Source organism: Festucalex cinctus, chromosome 2, assembly GCF_051991245.1.
Source record: "Festucalex cinctus isolate MCC-2025b chromosome 2, RoL_Fcin_1.0, whole genome shotgun sequence".
Lineage (NCBI taxonomy): Eukaryota > Metazoa > Chordata > Actinopteri > Syngnathiformes > Syngnathidae > Festucalex > Festucalex cinctus.
Genome location: NC_135412.1, coordinates 6,040,315 through 6,059,953, shown reverse-complemented (window position 1 = coordinate 6,059,953; position 19,639 = coordinate 6,040,315). Strand labels below are relative to the sequence as shown.

The 19,639-nt window shown below is 41.5% G+C and overlaps 1 protein-coding gene across 1 annotated transcript; it reads left to right on the top strand.

Moving 5' to 3' along the window:
• The first annotated feature begins 13,997 nt into the window (after positions 1-13,997).
• Positions 13,998-19,101, top strand: slitrk1 (SLIT and NTRK like family member 1). The gene has a single exon (XM_077512430.1). The coding sequence runs from the start codon at positions 14,916-14,918 to the stop codon at positions 17,040-17,042; it is 2,127 nt and encodes a 708-aa protein (XP_077368556.1). The 5' UTR covers positions 13,998-14,915; the 3' UTR covers positions 17,043-19,101.
• The last annotated feature ends 538 nt before the right edge of the window (positions 19,102-19,639 follow it).

Sequence of the window (19,639 nt, the reverse complement as noted above, 5' to 3'; positions counted from 1 at the left end):
CCTCACGACTCTGGCAAGATTCTGAAGTACCTGGTTAAGGCGAAGGGTAATGGGATATTTATAAGGTTTTAGGTGAATTTATGAGTATAAATTTATACGTATTTGCACGCGCACGCACGCACACGCACACACGCAAACGCACGCACAAAAATAAATAAATAAATAAATAGCAATGATGATAAGACGTTGAATCGGTAAGACTACCGAATGAACAATTCTGAGCTCTTTTTAGGAAAAAAATAAAATAAAAAATATTCAAATATTACGTTCTATTTTAAATATTACCATGCTTCCAAAGGTGTAATTATACGTTTTGGCTTTGATGCAACCTCTGAACTGAAGAGAATGCTTGAAGCAATGGTAGTTATTACAAAAACGGCCAGCAGATGGCAGCAGAGTATAAGAGATCAAAAAGCTCTTTTCCCCACTATTTTAAACAGATTTGTGAATAATGATGAAACTTAACCAAGTTCTAATGCTAATTGATGCAAAATGGAAACAGCTAGAAATACACTTTTTTTTTTCCTGATGAAATAAGAGACTTTAATCTTTCTTTTGGTAGGTTCCATGTTTTTATAGCAATAGGACACAATATGCTATGGGCCTTGTAAAATCAGTAAAAATCCAGTAAAACAGCGAAAATTTCCTGGGAGTGAATGAGTTAATGTAGATTTTACCGAAAATGTATTTTATGAACTCATTTTATTGATCTTAGCTATTATTTTATGTCAAACTAAATCTTACGTGTCCTATTTTTCGGTTTTTGGGTTTATTAATTATTTATGTTTTGAACATTTAATTCCTCTCTTCTTTTTATTCTTTTATTATTTCCTTTCTTTAGTTTTAGCTCAGGTGGCACGGTAGCTGAGTGGTTAGCATGTCCGCCTCCCGGTACTGAGGACTCGGGTTCAAGTCCAGACCCCAGCCTTCCTGAGTGGATTTTGCATGTTCTCCCCGTGCCTGCGTGGGTCTCCTCCGGGTACTCCGGACTCCTCCCACATTCCAATACATGCATGGCAGGCTAATTGGGCGCTCCGAATTGTCCCTAGGTGTGCTTGTGTGTGAGGGTGGTTGTTCGTCTCTGTGTGCCCTGCGATTGGCTGGCAACCAGTTCAGGATGTACCCAGCTGAGATAGGCTCCAGCACCCCCCGTGACCCTTGGGAGGAATAAGTGGTCAAGAAAATGGAGGGATGGACAGTTTTAGCTCCATCTTATGTTCTTAAAAAATTATTATAGTTTTGTAATTTTACTTTGTTTCCTCCCTGTGCGACCGAAGCTGGTTTTGGATCTTCGGCCGCAGCTTTCAGCCCTCTCCTGGCGCAGATGACTCCCTGAGATAGTGTTTTCATCACTACATTGCCCTGTGCTAAGCCTTAGGTGACTTAGTGCATATGTTTTGGTTTGTTTTGATTGTTTGTTTATGCTCTTCTTTTTTTTAGGGGAAGTGCGGATTTGTTTTTAAACTATGTCAAGCACTTTGAGATGCATTTTTTGTATGAAAAGTGCTATACGATTGATTGATTGGTTGATGGATGGATGGATGGATGGATGGATGGATGGATGGATGGATGGATGCATGGATGGATGTTAGGAGCAGCGAATGAATATAAATGGAAACGCTTTCCCGAAATTTCCAGAAAGAATTATAATAACTTAAACATTCAATGATTTGACAGATGCACTTCCACTTATGATTTACTTTATTTATTTGAAGTGAGTTAAATTGTTTGTCAAGGAAAATAAGTTAAATTAAATTGAATAGCTTATAATATGAAAATGAGTCCGGGGATTCACTACTCAATGGATGTGGAAAAGCTGGAAAAGCAAGCAGTTAAAATAAAATGAAAAAAAAAATAAAGTAAAATAAAATAAAATATAGCAAACCCAGGGAACTTCAGGAAAAAGGATTCGCCCCTTGTTACCATCAAATAGTGACTTTCCCAGTCTTTCCCTGTACACACGTTCTCTTTTAGCGGCTCAGTTTCTTGATCCATTTTCGACTTCATAAAAACCCACAACTCATGTCCCAGCAGTGTCTGACTTGTGTATCTTTAGCTGCACATGTGCAGTGACATGACAACATCAAAAAGTTGTTGATGGCAACGTTCAGCCCAGTCAGCTGTTCCACTGAGTAAGTATTTATTTTTTTTATTTTTTTTTTTATTCGAGCAAGCATTGATTTTGCAGGACACGGTTTGAGCTTCAAACGCTGACGGAACAGCAGGTGGCCAAAACAAGGTAGTTTGGTCTTAAATCAAGTCAAGTCATCTACACTTTCAAAAAGCTGCAGCTGTCACAAAGCGCTTACAGAACACTTCACATAAAACATTAACAGTCATACGATCAAAACAAACCAAAAAAATTCCTACATATGCTTTGATGTTTGAGGCAGTTTTAGATGAAAGAGGAAAGATTCATTCTCCCCTCAACAGTTGATCAGAGACGTCATGAACACAGCACGCAAGACCTCTATCAACACACCCATGTGGAGCCCATGTGGGTTCGATATGGGCTGGTGAATGGATCCCATCTGGGCGGCCCAGCTGGGTCCCAGTTAAACGTTGATTTGATTTGTTTGTTTTTGAGCAGGTCGAACAAATATGTCATGTTCTAAAAAGCCCAAAATAGTAATGCATTATAACAATCAATAAAGAAAAAAGTTGACTGCTAAAACGATTGCCTTGACATGGGTTTGAATCAGGGTACCAAAGTCAAACACCCTAATCACTGAGCTACACAGTCACATAACAAATGGAATGTTTTTTATACATCAGTCTATCACTTATACAAATTTTAACCAGTTTTTGGGGAGTATTCTCTATGTGAAAATGGTTATGTTAAAGACATATCAATATCAGAAGGTGGCCATTTTGCCACTTGCTGTCGAGTGAAAATGACATCACAGTTGCTCGGGTTTCAAGTAACGACCAATCACAGCTGAACTTCAGAAAACAGGTGAGCTCTGATTGGTTGGTGCCTGTGCCCCGAGCAACTGTGATGTCATCTTCAGTGGACAACAAGTGGAATGGCCACCGCCTGAGATGGATAATAAGGCATGGATTTTTCTGCATAACTCATATTCCACAAATGTAATATTAATCAAATTTCATGTTTAAATTAGTGAGGACACATATAACATTATTGTCAAGAAATGTTTAAGGTTGACACGGTACATGTAAGTGATCGGTTTTATGTTGGTTTTTTTTAAGACGGATATATGATGATGAAGATTCTAATTTTATGCTTTATGCTTGATCATTATTATGTACATAGCTTTCATTTAGCTGCATTTTTTCTTTTAAAGTCCTACAAATAAAGCTGCATTGAGCTAAGAATGCAATCTATCAATGTCGGAGCAAGAATATTTCGCACTCTCCCAATTTATTTTTATTTTTTTAATTATATTTCTTCACATTTTTATTCTAAACATTTATTTTTTTTATTCGTCCATGTGCATATTTCATTTACTTGGGGAAGAAAGCAAGAGCACGGCAGATGGAAAGAGCCTGTGGCTGAACTGCATCTTCAAATTAAATTTACATAACTCATTAAACAAAATGAGGTAGCTACACTTTACTGATTCTTACTGTCTTGATGTGACCATGTCAACATGAATACGGGCTTGATCAGCATATGTAAACAAAGTGAGACTCATTTTCAGCCACAGAGTTTCATGCCTCAGATCCGCCCACTTTAGTTCACGTTTTACGAAGATGAATAATTTTACCCTCATTAGTGCATTAATCTACAAGTATCTTACATTACCTCCAACATTGATACTAACAAGATCATGATCAGTGTTGATTTCAACAAGTGTGAGAACATAAATAGTTAAAATATACATCGCTAAACAAATGTCACATCCAGCATCACGGAGTGCTTGACTCGTTCATTTTCAGTCAACTCCCCATAATTGATCATTTTAACTCATTTGCTCCCAATAACGTGTAAATACGTTTTTGTTTTTTTTTGTTTTAAGAGTCCCAAAGACGTATTTATACGTTTTTTTTGTTTTTTTGCTAAAGCATACAGAAGGCGTTGATGCAGGGTCTCAACTGCAAAGAATGGTTGCAGAAATGGTAGTTATTACACAAACGGCCAGCAGGTGGCAGCAGATCAAAGGAGATCAACCAGGGCCATCTAGAAAAAAAAGCTAAATTACTTACAATTTTAAATAGATTTGTGAAAACTTATGAAACTTGGCTCTCTTCTAATGCTAATTGCTGCAAAATGGAAACAGATAGAAACATACTTTTTTTTTCCTGATGAAAGAAGAGACTTTAATCTTTCTTTCTTTCCATGCTTTTCAAGCAATAGAACACAATATTCTGTGGGCCTTGCAAAATCAGTCAAAATTCAGTAAAACAGCCGGGAGCGAACGGGATTGCGTCTGTGAAAATGGCTGGGAGTTAATGATTTAACAAGGATGAGGGATTTCATTTTTGTGCCATGGCAAGTAGAAGAAAAAGATTAGCCTAACAATACTGGGCACTGATTTGTGCGTTATATTTTGTTTTGTGTTGCCGATGGACTTCTGAGTCCTGACCGAGCTTACTGATTGGCTGTCAGTCAGAGAGCGAGAGAGAAATTCAGCAGAGAGGGTGTATGGGGGCGTCACAAACGCTGCACCTCTAGCCAAACAGACAAGGCATGAACATTAGACAAGGTGTGCAAATTAATTTATGGTTAAGGCACTTAAATAACAAAGATTTACATATATGGGCTTTTCTCCAGGATTAGTACTGTTTTGTGTCAGCTACGCTTTACAAAACAAAAATCAGAGGTTTGTTGCAGTTACAATGAACATTTGTGACTGTTTATCACATTCACTGCCAGCCCAGCAAAAATGCATCATTTGACGTATTTTTCCGTCAATGGCAGTGAATGAGTTAAATGTAATCTTTTGTGCAGGCAGTGTGTAATATTAGTGTTTCCAGGGGTGTATTAAATTATTGCTTCTTTTGGTGACACCCTTAGTAACAAAGGTAGTGCAGTCAGTGCTTTATACAGTATACCCAGTATATCTGATGCCATATTATGTGTAGTAGGAACAAGAAGGTAGCAAAAACTACGAGGAGCAGCATATGTACATTCGGGCCAAGCGCATGCTGATTTTAAAGCGGTCCCGCTGGCTGGAGAAAATTTCCCTGCTGGCCGGAATAGCCGTGCTAGTAGCCCATAAAGCAGCCTGCCCCACCGGGAATTCTCCTGGTGCTCCAGTTTAGCCACTCCAGGCATGACTAGAGGTAAACTAATGTGCTATTTTTCTTTTTGCCTGCCTGCTAACATACTGGTGAGCTTGGGAAGATCATGTTCTATCAGTGTTTAAGATGGCAATCAAGGAATGGTAGAATAGCTTTCTTGAAATGTTCTGAGCTCCTGTTTCCATGCAAGTGGTATTGTAGGGAATAATGCAGCTCTGCACTGCAAATTTAAGCTATCTAACCTAGACTTAAACACTTATATCAAGCCATAAAGTCTTGTTGATCTTGTGAGAATTATTTACTATACAAGAGCAGAATTTCTAAGATTATTAATCTTGTTTTAAGATTATTTGTCTTTTATTTCTTACTTAGTTGGTAAATCCTAAAATTTGTTAATTTTCACGCATAATGAGCTAAAATGCTCTAAGAGTCTATGCCCCCCCCCAAAAAAAATAAAATAAATAAAAATCAGATATCTAACCTAGACTTAAATGCTTATATCAAATCATACTCTTCTTTGTCTTGTTTTGAGAATTACATACTTTGCAAGAGCAGAATTTCCAAGATGATTAATCTTGTTTTAAGATTATTTGTCTCATTTCTCACTTAGTTTGTAAATCTTAAAATTGGTTAATTTTTACGCACAAAAAGCTAAAACAACCCTACAACATACTGTTGCATTTTATTGTAAGCGTTCCTGGTCTGTTTTAGTAGTGATTTACGCTTTTAAAAAACGTGTTTATGGCTTATTTTAAGATTAAATTTGTGTTTTGTTACTTAGAATAAGTGCATACAGCTTATTTTAAGTTTAATTTCCTTGATTTGTTGCTTAGAATAAGTGTTTTAAGCTCATTTTAAGATTAATATAGAGCTACACATGTTTCTTATTTCAAGAAATCTAAGTAAAATTATCTTACTGCACTGGCAGATAATTTCACTTGTTTCTAGTAAATTTACACTAAGAACAAGTGGATTTTTACATCATATTAAGCAGACGTGTTTTTGCAGTGTGAGGAGATGTGCCATGACAGCGTGCTTAGCCAATTCCACACAGTCATTGGAATTTTCAGCAATCAATTAATTGCGTAATCGATTATTATACCCATCCCTGCATGCTATGCAGACAAGAAAATAGATTTTTGGTTCTCGGCCTGTGTGTGGGAGTTCGGCATCAATAGGCATTAGTGCAGTCAAGGGTGATGTCTCAATGCGTCTCTAATGACAGAAGGACAACGGCGGCTTCAAGGGCAAAGATTAGATTGAATATTTTGGCTGGCATCAATTTGATGGCGCCACAGTAGTCCAATGGCCGAGACTGATGTCATGCATGATTGAGGAGAATTCCTCAAAAAAAAAAGAAAAGAAAAGAAATAACAAGCATTCGAGTTGTTCCTTCTTGTGTATATTTGGTTCTTTTCAGCGTTATAATTTGATGTCCTATTGACTTCCTCCTCCTTGGAATAACATTGCCTGTGGTTTCCATTTATTGTGTTTTCTAACCTTAACCACTCAATAGTCCTTTTGTGGTCCTTTCTTTTTGTTCTTAGTTCTCAGTAGTCTTCTCATGCCTTATTCTCTTTTCTTCAGACCTTCTTTGTATAAGATTAAACTGAATAAAAAAAGAATCTCCCTTCCCTGCCATCCTTGCTCCCTCTCGTATTGGTTCATTAAAGGGGAGGGGGAAAAAAACAAAACAAATGATCTGACTGTAAGACTCCACAGTTCAAATAAAAATTGAACGACTGTGTACGGCGCAGCATGCTAGTATTAGTTTTGGTAGACTGAGTGCACAACGCAATGAGGATTAAAAACCCTTGGATGCGAGCCCAGAACCCATTCAGACAGGAGACAACCTGCTTCCCCACTGTCCCTATGATGACTTTACACTAGATGACCTGAATGCTTTAATTCCATCAAACTGCTGCGGGAAAAAAAAAGAAAAAAAAGAAAACGATTTTCTATTGCATACCTGGTGGCTGTGTAAACACAAAGGAGCTTCTCTGCTTTTATGATGTTGTGCAGATGACAGCAGGATGTGATTCATTTGCACAAAAGAATAAAGCCATTGCAAATCAGATGAGATGTCACACGTTACACTAAATATGCATAACCTTGAGGCTCATTTAATGCATTATACATTACATAATACTGAAAACACGAATGATGTGTTTTTCGCTTGAGACGATAGCAACTTCAAACAGTTTCAGATATTTAACATTAGGGATGTCACGATAAGGGCAATCTCGTGATATCGTGATATTAAAACTGACACAATATCGTCGTCGTCATGATCGCAATATTTAAAAGGAACACATCTGTTAAAAAAAAATCAGGTTGATTTCCATTTGTACCATTCTAGCACCCTCTAGTGGCTAGTTTATTAGTGCAATTTAGTTTTCACTAGGGATGTTTTGGCCTTCTATGTTTAAAATCTGTTAATTGTCAGATGAAGGCGAACCAAATTAGCTTGTGAAGCGATCAATGTGTGCTTGCATTAGCAAGTAAGTGCCTCAATATTGTTATTAGAGATTGTAGGCGGTTTATATGCATTGCTGTTATGTACAAAAGAACAATTTTGTGCTTCTTTTTTTTTTAGTATGAGCTCTCTTTTTTTTTTTTTTAACAATATTGTGATCTTTTTTAAATATCGCCAACGTCCCCACAATATCGTGATAATTATCGTATCGTGACCTTCATATCGTGATAATATCGTATCGTGATATTTGGATATCGTTACATCCCTATTTAACATCATCCAATATTTCCTCCTATGAGTACAACTGCGGTGCCACAGTGGTCATCCATACGCACACTGTAAAAAGTTCCACTTATTCATGAGCAATTCTCATGTCTGCTTATTTGAGATCAAATGATTACCACTCCATTACACTGCTCCGGGCTCTAAAGTGGTCACATAAATGCCACCTTGAGTGTGAGTGAGATTGCCGGGGAGGCCATTAAACTGTCTTGACTGATACACATCATACAACATATGTTTGCAAAGGAGCGGTGGTTGTTAGGCACACCATAATGTGTTGAAAACATATTGGGCCCAATTTTCATGCCCATTGCAAGTCTAGCGCAAAGTGCGGCCTAACTGCTCGCATGGCTGTGTGTCGTTTTCTTTTGCTTGGTATTTTCATAGACACTAAAAAAAAAAAAAATGCGTAATGGGAACAGCTCCTCTCATTGTCTTTCAAGGGCCCATATCATGTAAAATCAACTTTTTTTTTTGTGGCTTTTAGCCATTTTGAAATGTTAATTCCTGACCATTCACCCAACTCGGAGCATTCTTCAACACTCCTGTGTACCAGTCCCGCCCAATCCAAGAAAACGAAAATGGTGACAAAGTAAGTACCTATCCCCATATCGCCCCTGCAGACTAAACACACGCCCACTTTATCAAGAGCTCCTGACGTCACATGACTAATCCCCACCTGCATTTACTTATGCAGCCGTGCTTGAATTACAGTGCAGTGATAAAATTAGCGTTTAGCTCAGAATCTGTCAGTCTGTGCCTCAATGAAATCTACCAACATCACATTACACCATCTGCACCACTACTTAGACCTGCTTTTATCTGGTCTATTGTCAAGTCTAGTTTCTGTCACCAAATTGTCAGGAGCGCCAGCAGGGTTGCAATAGAAACGCCGTTGGTCCGCCGGAACACCTACAAAGTCTGCCAAATTCCCTAACACGGTAAACTAGACTTGCCCCAACACAAAAATTACGATGTCCCAGTTATTACGCCACATACCTGTGTACCTGTCTATGAAAATGTAGTGTAAGGCAGTGGTCCACAACCACCTGGCTGCGGAGGGTACCGGACCATGGGCCACTTTGAACCGGGCCGTGGCGGCAGCACAGTTGAAAGAACAAAAAAAAACAAAAAAGCCTTACTACCGTATTTTCCGCACTATAAGGCGCACCTAAAAGCCTTCAATTTTTTCAAAAGCTGACCATGCGCCTTATAATCCAGTGCGCCTTATATATGGATCAATATTGAGCCGCAACAGGTCTCGCTGTCAAGACGCTATCGGTGACCCTGCATGATCGTTGACGCGCATGCGTGGAAGATCCCGCCATCTTGGATCGCTAGCTAATACTAATATTTTACCTCAGAGAAAATAAGAAAACAGCTGTTTATTCATTTTGGGAGTGAATGGAGTTGTCAGAAAGCGGGTTTGTAATCTATTAATAAAGTTTGACTGACCTATGACTGTTTTGTTGACATTCCCTTTAGCGCAGCACCATCTAATGGATGCATAATGTAACCCCAGCCTCTACTGTAGCGCCTTAAATATGGAAAAAGTTTTAAAATATGTCATTCATTGAAGGTGCGCCTTATAATGCGGTGCACCTTATAGTGCGGAAAATACGGTATACTTATGGCTTTGAAAATGTTTTATTTTGAAAAATGACCGGATTCTCTCTGTTTCTTGCCTGGTGTCACATCGATATGCTTTTTGGACATTAGTTCTGGGACTTCTCTCATGGCTATTCTACCATGGGTAAGTAAGTACAAAATAACACTATTTAAACACCAAATGTACTTAAAATAGCTATGGGTAAGTACGTTTTGTGTTTAAATGGTGTTATTTTGTCATGTTTAATTTATTCTGAGCTCACTTTTTGTCTTAAATGTCCAATTCATGTCACGCTATGTAGTTAGCTAGCTTCCCTCCAAAAAAACGAGTTTGCAAACTGTTTTATTTAGAAATATACCGGATATATATTTGATGCAAGACGCCAGGACACCTCCCCCCACCATGACCCCCCGAAAGATGAAGATTTGTATGAACCGGTTCGTGGTGGAAAAAAAGGTTACTGACCACTGGTGTAGGGGGTTCTAATGATTCAAGCTAGTTGCATGAAACTGCTGGTTCAAGTGGGCTCACTACTTGTGTCTTGTGCTCATGTCCATCATTTAAGTGGGCTGAAGCCAGAAGTATTGTTTCTCATGTGCTATCAGGGCCGACTGCTGTGAGATGAGAGCGGCTCACCAGCTCTGACTGATTTAGCATAGATGAACCGGCTGCCATGGAAACAAGGATTAATTGCTTCACCTTAAAACATAAGACTCCTCAAAATCAATTGAATTTCAAATGAAAAAGACACGCACCATGGTACTTTTGAGGTGGGATTAAGTACACCAGGACAGAGGCTGGCCAACCGTTGAAAGGCTTCAAAAAGAATGCAACGGATAACAAATAAGATTAAAGCAGGGTTTTAGATACAAATATTTACGGATTTATATAACTTTTTTTTTTTTTTTTTAACTCTTTGACCGCCAAAAAACGTTTAATAACGTTTAGTAAAATCACGGTGTATGACGCCATAAACGTTAAGTGACGTCAACTTTTTTTTTTTTTTTTTTTTTTTTTTTAATATATCAGTGGTCACTGTCAGTGCAATGTCCAAGTGCAGCGCACGGGTCAATGAGTTGTGAAATCAAAAACTAACTATGGCCAGCAGATGGCAGCGTTAGCTGCTCGGGCCCTAACTAGAGCTGCGAATTACAATGAAACATGACGCAATCAGATGAAATAGAACGTTGTCAAGGCTGACGTGAATGATCAAAGCCTTTGTAACATTAAACCTAATTTGACAGAGCGTCACTAAAATATATATTAAAAAAATATTAGTATCAAAATCACTGTTTTGGAGAAAATATATCTTTTCTTTTCAAATTTCGCTCAATTTCACTCAAATGACCTATTTTCAAATGGTGATTACTAAAGATTGGAATAAGGTAGAAACATACTTTTTTTTTATATGAAAGAATGGAATGTAATCTTTCATTTGATACCCATGTTGTTTATGTAGTAAAAGTACAAAATATTCAGTTTGTTTCGAAAAATAAGTTAGAATTCTCGAAATCGCTGGCATTGGGAGGTTGTTTTTTGATAAAGTGTGGCAGTAAAAGAGTTAACATAGTAAGCCTTTTTAAACTTAAAAGGTCAACTTTCATGGGCACAAGAGAAGCCAACGAAGTGAGAGTCCCCACTCTGCTTCTTCTTTTCTTTTTTCTTTTTTTTTTTCTAGGACCAAAATGGTCGCTTTTTCTTGTCAGAATATACACCATGAGGAAAACCTTGGGACACTGTTGTGAACAACCTACTGGACAGCTCAGTTGCTTTGCTGGCTCAGATGGCAGCGTGTGATCCCGCTTCAGCAGGTCATCTGGGACATGTGTCGAGAATATTGCGGGAGATGGACAATGCTTGTTGATAGGTGCGTATAGATTTGCAGTCAAACATTCTGCTGAGTCCCCGCATTGTCTTGCCGCTCAATACCAGGCTGTGCTTTTGCCAGTTGTCCGATTGACTCCTAGTTCACACTTGACCCCTCTTTTTCTGTACATGGCCCATTGTTTGGAACGTTTTGATTTTGATTTTTTTTTTTCTTTCAGTTTTTTAACTTTATTTTTAAAATAACAATCTCGCTTGCCTATGCTAGAGTTGTACTGAGGTTTCATTTAACTTCATAATTGTCCTCTGACACTGCAACTCATCTCCTGTGTGGATCACACTTTATTTACACTCAAAGAATGACTCACGGGAAAGCCTAAACTGCTTATTTCGAATGCTGTTTGCACACACTCAGCCGCACTCTCTGCTCATGTGAAAACAAGCTGAACATGGCTCCTGACCTTCTGTAATTATCCAGAGAGTATTTCACTGACTCAAAAACTCCCTCTTTTTAAGGGCCGTGAGGTAGCATGTCTCCTATGGAGGAATCTCAGTGGGGTATTGAACAGCCAAGAGCAAGACTCCTTTCCAGCATTTGAGAGAATGTTGTGTTCCTTTGCTTTTAGTTTGATTGATTTTTGGTGCTGACTGGATAGCCTGCTCATTAGAATGGTTAAAAATGGATATTTCCTCACATGTAGCCAAAGAAGGTATATTATGAACACCTTTTAGTTTGAAAACTTTATAAACATGTACTATCAATAAATTATTTTTCATTCTAAATATTTTATTCATTACGCAACATGAAATGGAATCTGAAAAAAATATCAGTTCTCCTCAAACTTGTGTGAATTTTCCTCCCACATTTCCACAAGATGCTTCATAGATTCATTGAAGACTCTAAATCAGTGGTGTCCAAACTACGGCCCGGGGGCCATTTGCGGCCCGCCATACATTTTTTGGTGGCCCACGGCAAATACTAAAAATAATTTTTCAATGCTGTTTAAAAAAAAAAAAAAAAAAAAAAAAAAAAAAAAGAGGGCGGATTCAACATTTCTAGCTACGCAAAGACACAAATTTGCAGCTAATAATTCAGTTCCAGAAAAAAAAATAGTTTCATCCACTTTTTTCTTAGTGTCAACGTCCAATTTGTGAAAACATCACATTAATTAATGGTTAATTATTAATGAAAAAAAAAATTGAAAACATCACATTAATGGTTGTTAAGTGTGGTCAGTTGACGACCGATTGTTCTTGTGGTTCAGAATGTCAATTTGGGATCAGCTGCTGCTCAGTGGAGAGGCATATCTATTGTAGCGGCACACAGGGGTCACTATTTGCCTTGTAACTGTTAGCAGTTTTCAATAAGTAACTGTACATTATATCAACAATTTATAATTGCTTCAGTGATTTTTACCATGTTTAACTCATTCACTGCCATTGACGGAAAAAGACGTCAAATGATGCATTTTTTTTGCTGGTCTGGCAATGAATGTGTTAATAAATAACTAAAAAAAAAAAAAAAAATCAAAGTGGCCCTTGCAGCTTTCTATTTTTCAGTATCAGAGGAAAAAGTTTGGACACCCCTGCTCTAAATTGTCCTTAAGTGAGACTGTGAATGGTTGCTCGTCTTTGCAATTGAGCTTGTGACCAGTCCAGGATGAACCAAAACACTCTCTGAATTAATCATTGAAATGGTTGATGGCAAACTACACTTAAACACCGGATCAGTGTGTATGCTCATATTAATAAAAAATAAAAATCATATTTAGCATTTATTTTTAACCGACAATTTTGCTGCTGATCTACAATGAAAAAAATACTAACCATAAGATTTTCCTTTGCCCCATATATAAATTAATTTAGTGTTGGTTAAACTCAAACTTAATTGGGAAGCCTCACTTGACTCCCATTCGCCTCCTCAGGAAACAATTTGTAGTCTTGTAGACTATGAAGTTATGTGTCATGAGGATGAGCTCCTCTGGTCCCCAGTCACGCTAATGCAACTCGACAGTATCTGTATCGCATCATCATGCTGAGCTCCATGCAATTATTCCCATGGGATAATGCATTTATATTCATAATCCAATTAAGTTTGACTCCAAGATGAGGAGATCCTACTCGAAATACAATTTATCGTATTTTGGGGATTATTTAGAGTAAGTCAAAATGTTGACAATGAAAGAACGTGTCACAACTAAACTGACATCAGACATCACCAGCAGACGGTGTGCGTGCGTGTGCGTCAGGGGGAGGGCAATTTCAAGCGTATCATGCATGGGGCATTAATAGGTGACTGCTGATGTTCACAGACTGGCAAGGTTTATTGCAGACTTGTGCTGATGTATAAAAAACAAAAAAAAACCAAAAACAAATCTGCGAGTGGTGGTGGTGGTGGTGGGGGGTGGGGGGGGGGTATTGAAGCTTCACTTGTATGGACCTCCCAGGTTGATGAAAAACAAAATCAAGTAAGATATAAATAAACAAAAAAAAAATTGAAATCTTTGCTCATCTCACTTCCCTTTGTTTCTCATCCTCGTCTATCCGTCTCCGCAAAGCGAGGGACACGTCACGCACACATGCGCACACAGGCTGACGCATCGTTTGATACTTTTTTTTTTTTTTGCAGAGCTGAGGCATGCCTGTGGCGGATTGATGAGTTTTACCGCATTCAACAGTGTACGTTCGAAAACATAAGACGACTACGGTCGCACTACTGGGTGGCTCCTTCAAAATAATGGGGGTGGAATTCGGGATGCAAGTGAGGCATCACGACCTGAACGTGTCATCGCGCCACTGCTGCGTCGACTTGGACACTTTTGCAGCGGTGCTGCAAGCTGGAGGAGCGAGACGGCGGCTGGGAGCACTCTGAATTGGCGCAACTTTCTGCGCAAACTGCGACGCACGCGCAGATTTTTTGAGATTTAGAATCCACGAACAGTACGTATGGATTGTATTTTGTTGTTGTTGTTGTTTTTGTAACCATTTGCCAGCGCAGCTGAGTGGAGCTTTCGCCTACAGCACCGCGCTAGATGAACAAATTCTCCGTTCCCTTTTTTTTTTTTGTGTGTGTGATGCCGTTCGACGCACGAAGAAGAGAATGAGCGGGGTGAGACGCAGCCGAGAGATGTGAGGGGGGGAATGCGGGTGTTTTCCAGCCAAGCCTCGGCACCAGGGGAGAGGGGACAGCAACCCGCGCCGCAGCGCGCCGTGCACTGAGAGAAGAAGGCGACCATTTGTTCCCTATTTTTCCGCCAAGGTCAGTTCGTTTCAGCTGTTAAAAAAAAAAAAAAAAAGGATGCGCCGGACTTTGCTCCCTCTTGTTTTTATCCCAATTGCCCCGCTAAGGCTGTGAGAACGTTTGAAAGTGTGAGCACACGAGCGGGTTCGATGCGTTATACGGCGAGAGATTGCCTGATCCAACCGCGTCTCCCCGCCGCTTTCCTTTCGGACTGATTTGGACTCGATCAAACAGCTCGTATGTCTTGAGACAGGGGGATGTCTCGCCCGCGTTGAAAAATGCTGCTCTGGGTTGTCCTGCTGAACGCGGCGGCTCTTTGTGTTGCCAGTGGGAACGTGACAAGGGACGTGTGCAAGGAGCAGATATGCTCGTGCACGGAGGTCGAGGGAGACGTGCACATCGGCTGCGAGAAAAGGAGCTTCACCACGCTGCAGCACCTCACCGGGCCCAGCTCCCATTTTTACCACTTGCTGCTGCACGGAAACTCGCTGTCCAGGCTCTTCCCCAACGAGTTCGCCAACTTTTACAATGCCGTCAGCTTGCATTTGGAGAACAACGGGCTGCACGACATAGTCCCAGGTGCCTTTCTGGGGCTGCAGCTGGTCAAAAGGCTGCACATTAACAACAACAAGATCCGCTCCTTCAGGAAGAGTACATTTCTGGGCTTGGACGACTTGGAATACCTCCAAGCTGATTTTAATCTATTAAGGGACATTGACCCGGCCGTGTTCAGGGATCTTAACAAACTTGAGGTGTTAATACTCAACGACAACCTTATCAGTGCGCTACCCATAAATGTGTTCCAACATGTGCCCATTACGCATCTCGACCTGCGGGGGAACAGAATCAAAACGCTGCCTTATGAAGGGATCCTTGAGCAGATCCCGGGCATCGTGGAGGTTCTGCTGGAAGACAACCCGTGGGACTGTAACTGTGACCTGGTTTCCCTCAAAGAATGGCTGGAGAATATACCGCCCCACGCGCTTATCGGGAGGGTGATCTGCGAGGCTCCCACCAGACTGCAAGGCAGCGACTTGAACGAGACGTCTGAAGCGGAGCTCTGCCCTTCACAGAGAGGCGGAGCAGACACCAGCCTGGTGGCCCCTCCCACACAGGATGAGTCCTCAGGTCCCGTGGCACACGGCGGCGGCCCACGTCCGACGCCTCACAAGCCCAGCGCAGATGCCAGCGGGCCGCCGACGCCCGGCGGTCACGGAGCCAAGAGCCGTTCCAAATCACGTGAGAACTGGCAGCTCAAGACCAAACCCACGCCGGGGCCGACTGGCGCGAGCGGGGCCAGGGAGCAGCTTCACAACGCCACCTGCCCGCAGCCGTGCAACTGCAAGCTGGTGGGCTCCCGGCAGGGGCTGGGCGTCAACTGCGAAGGCAAAAAGATCGAGAGCCTGTCCAACCTGAAACCGAGGCCGCTGGCCGCCCACGAACTGAACATGCGCGACAACAACATCCACGCGGTGAAAAAGAGCCAGCTGCTCGGCTACGCCAGCCTCAACCTGCTCGATCTGGGCGGGAACAACATCAAAGCGATCGACAACAGCACCTTCCAGAACCAGACTGAGCTGAGGTGGCTGTACATGGATAAGAATTATCTGGATACGCTGATGGCAGAAATGTTTATGGGCCTTGTCAACCTGGAATATCTCAGTTTGGAATACAACGACATCCAGCTAATCGTGGCGGGCGCCTTCAGCCCCATGCCCAACCTGAGGGTTCTCTTTCTCAATAACAACTTGCTCAAATCTTTGCCTGTGGATGCGTTCCTTGGGATTTCTTTGTCCAAAATAAGCCTGCATAATAATTACTTCTCCTCTCTGCCTGTGGCGGGCGTGTTGGAGCAGCTCAACTCCATCATTCAGATCGATTTGCACGGGAATCCGTGGGATTGCTCGTGCAACATCGTGCCCTTCAAACAGTGGACCGAGAGACTCGGCGCCGACGTCATCGTGAGCGATCTCAAGTGCGAGTCACCCGAAGAGTTCTGGAAACGCGACTTCCGCTACGTGCGGAACGACCTCATGTGTTCCAGGCTCTACGAGCGGATCCCCCCTCCCACCTCCCTGTCCAAAAACAGCACTTTCACGCTGGACTCGGGGACACGCTCAAACTCTTATATTGAGCCCAACCGGGTCTCCATATCGGTCCTCGTCCCCGGCTTGCTGCTGGTCTTCGTCACGTCCGCGTTCACTGTTGTGGGCATGCTGGTGTTCATCCTGCGGAACCGCAAGCGGTCCAAGCGGCGGGACGGCAACTCGTCCGCCTCCGAGATCAACTCCCTGCAGACGGTGTGCGACTCGTCGTACTGGCACAGCGGGCCCTACCACGCGGACGCGGGCGCGCACCGGAGCTTTGACTGTACCACGCATCTCTCCGCGACAAACGATGCGTAGAAACAAGGCCGGCCGGACTGGATTTACAAAGGACGCACAGACTGCCACGCATAACACAACCCAAACAACATGTGTGTCCCCACGTGAGAGGCGGACGGTCTGTCTCATTGTAGTCAACATTAACCAGTTAGTCTGCCGCACAGGGCCGCAGCACTGTATATTCTGTACATGACAATCCTTCCCTCCACCCCCTGAAAACTACCCACTCCACCTGTGCTATCAGCCGCAAGCGGACTACAGATCTTTTTTTTTGCAAGCAGAGATGGGTCACACAATGAAAAGGGGCCGTGTGTGCGCGAGGTGCACGAGCGCATGAATGTAAATGTAAATAGTCGGGCCGATGTATCATATGCATGATGATATTTCTGCATGGTTTCAAACACACGCACACATAGCGCGCGACCGAGGAACCATGACCGCCGAAGAGGAGGCCAACCCCCCCCTTCATGCTCCATCAATATGACGACTATATATATATAAATATTACGAGAGTTACATATATATGACTATAACAAAGTGCCATTTCTCTATTTTTGTGAAACTGCAGTTAGGATTTGTATTTGTTGTTTTAAACCTGTTTGGAGAGACAAGAGGGTAAACAATCTTAGTTAGTATCAGAAAGGCGATAATGCTGTCAGTGCATGTTCTTTTTTTCTCCCCTGTTCCTTATGATTTGATTGTCGATGAATATTGGGGTTATTTATACCGTTCTAGATGGTGCGGGTGTAGCCCCTCCCCAGCCCTCACCCAACCACACGCACGTCTGCGCGGTCATCCTATTTTCTGAATGTATACTGTGTTCTTTTTTAATGGCGTGCCAGTTGTTGATCCGGTGGCGACATGCGGCTCCAAGCATGACGTCACTCGGATGCTTCTGCTGCAAAGTTGATGTAGCTCAAATAACAGTTCTGTGGTTTTTGTGTGTCTATGAATATAGCCTGCTTTGGGTGAGAGGAAAATTAAAAACAAAGAGAAAAAAAAAAATCTAGTCATTTAAATGGGGGGGGGGGGGGGGGGGTTTGTACCGTCATATTTTTTCAAAAAATTAGCAAAGTTTTCAATTGAGCTAGAATGATTCGGTCGATATAAACATTGCAGGTAAATATAGCATAGATTGCTTTTTATTGTGGAAAAAATAAGTATTCCTCCACACACTTTAAAAAAAAACAAAAAAACATGGCTATAATTCGCCCTTATTGTGGACTTTTTTTTGTTGAAAGCTATCTAACCTTGTACAAATAATTCATTGTATTTACAATAAGATGTGCTTGAAGTATTCTATACTGGGGGAGGAGTCTTGCTTTTGTGGAATGTGGCCTGTCATAATATAAAGGAAGTGCTTTGAGGCCTGCACAAACATGGCGACGACTAATGCAAGATGCCTGTTACACCACGCAGGTCCGCTTTAACGGAAGGGGTGAAACACTAAATGCCAATTTTAAAAAGAAATGAAGACTGAGGCACACTTTGCCCTTTTCTGTGTTTTCAATGCAACGTAAAAGCCTTGTTAAACCCGTTGACATCACCAACACATTTTTGTCGAAAGAGTCCCAAATACTGACACCTTGCAATTAAATGAAGCTTAGTTGAGATTGTAAAGGCCTTCGGGTTAAAAGTATAAAGAGCTGCAGTTAGGCGGGCACGTCAGCCCAAGCCTGAAGGCCAACGTTACCTCCCCCAGGAAACAGTTGAGCGCTGTCCATGGTGCTGAATCGCTTCTTTTGTTTGTTCACTCGGCAGAAGAGACGTGGAACCATTTGCTTTCATGCAACCTTAACTATTATCTTTCCCACATAAAAAAAAATGTGACAAATAATGGGGAAAAGAGAATTTCATTCAGTAGCTCAGAAAAAGGGATCTATTAATGGTTTGAGTATGCAAATGTAGTGAATCATTTGCAGTGGCTGATCTGGAGGCCCCAAACATTTTTCAATGTGCTGTGGATTTGCTTTTACATTTCCACCCTGCTTGAACTCTGGTACTAAGGACAAAGTCGACCTGAGACTCATCAAGGCGTCGTTGCAACCTCTTAGCTTCCAGTTTTGCTCTTCTGTCCAACCCCGGGGGGGAGTGGGAGGGGGGGGGGGGGGGGGGGGGATACCCGGGGTTGCTGTCTACTGTGTGCTACAGCCCACGTGATGTTTCATCATTTTCAAACGCTGTATTTCAAATTACATTTTTATGCTTTGCGATATTTGACCTGCTTCTATTTTGTTAAATAAAGTGTGGTTGAGGTTGAGTAAAACAATGTTGTGGTTTTAGGAATTTTCATTGGAATTCAGTTGACTTTTTTTATTTTTTTATTTATTAGTCCTTTAGCTTTCACGAGTGATGGGGAAATGAAGCTTCATGTACTTGTAATATTTTTTTTTACTTCTCTAGATGGTGCTCTTGGTTTAAAGAAACATTGGAAATGGATTAAAGGGATACTTGACTCATTGAACCATTTTCAACATCCATCCATCCATCCATCCATCCATTTTCATGACCGCTTATGCCTCACAAGGGGCGCGGGGGTGCTGGAGCCTATCCCAGCTGGCTTAGGGCAGTAGGCGGGGTACACCCTGAACTGGTTGCCAGCCAATCGCAGGGCACAC

Bases quoted from the DNA above. Each gene is read 5' to 3' on its own strand.
- slitrk1 (XM_077512430.1), top strand. From the start codon at position 14,916: ATGCTGCTCTGGGTTGTCCTGCTGAACGCGGCGGCTCTTTGTGTTGCC.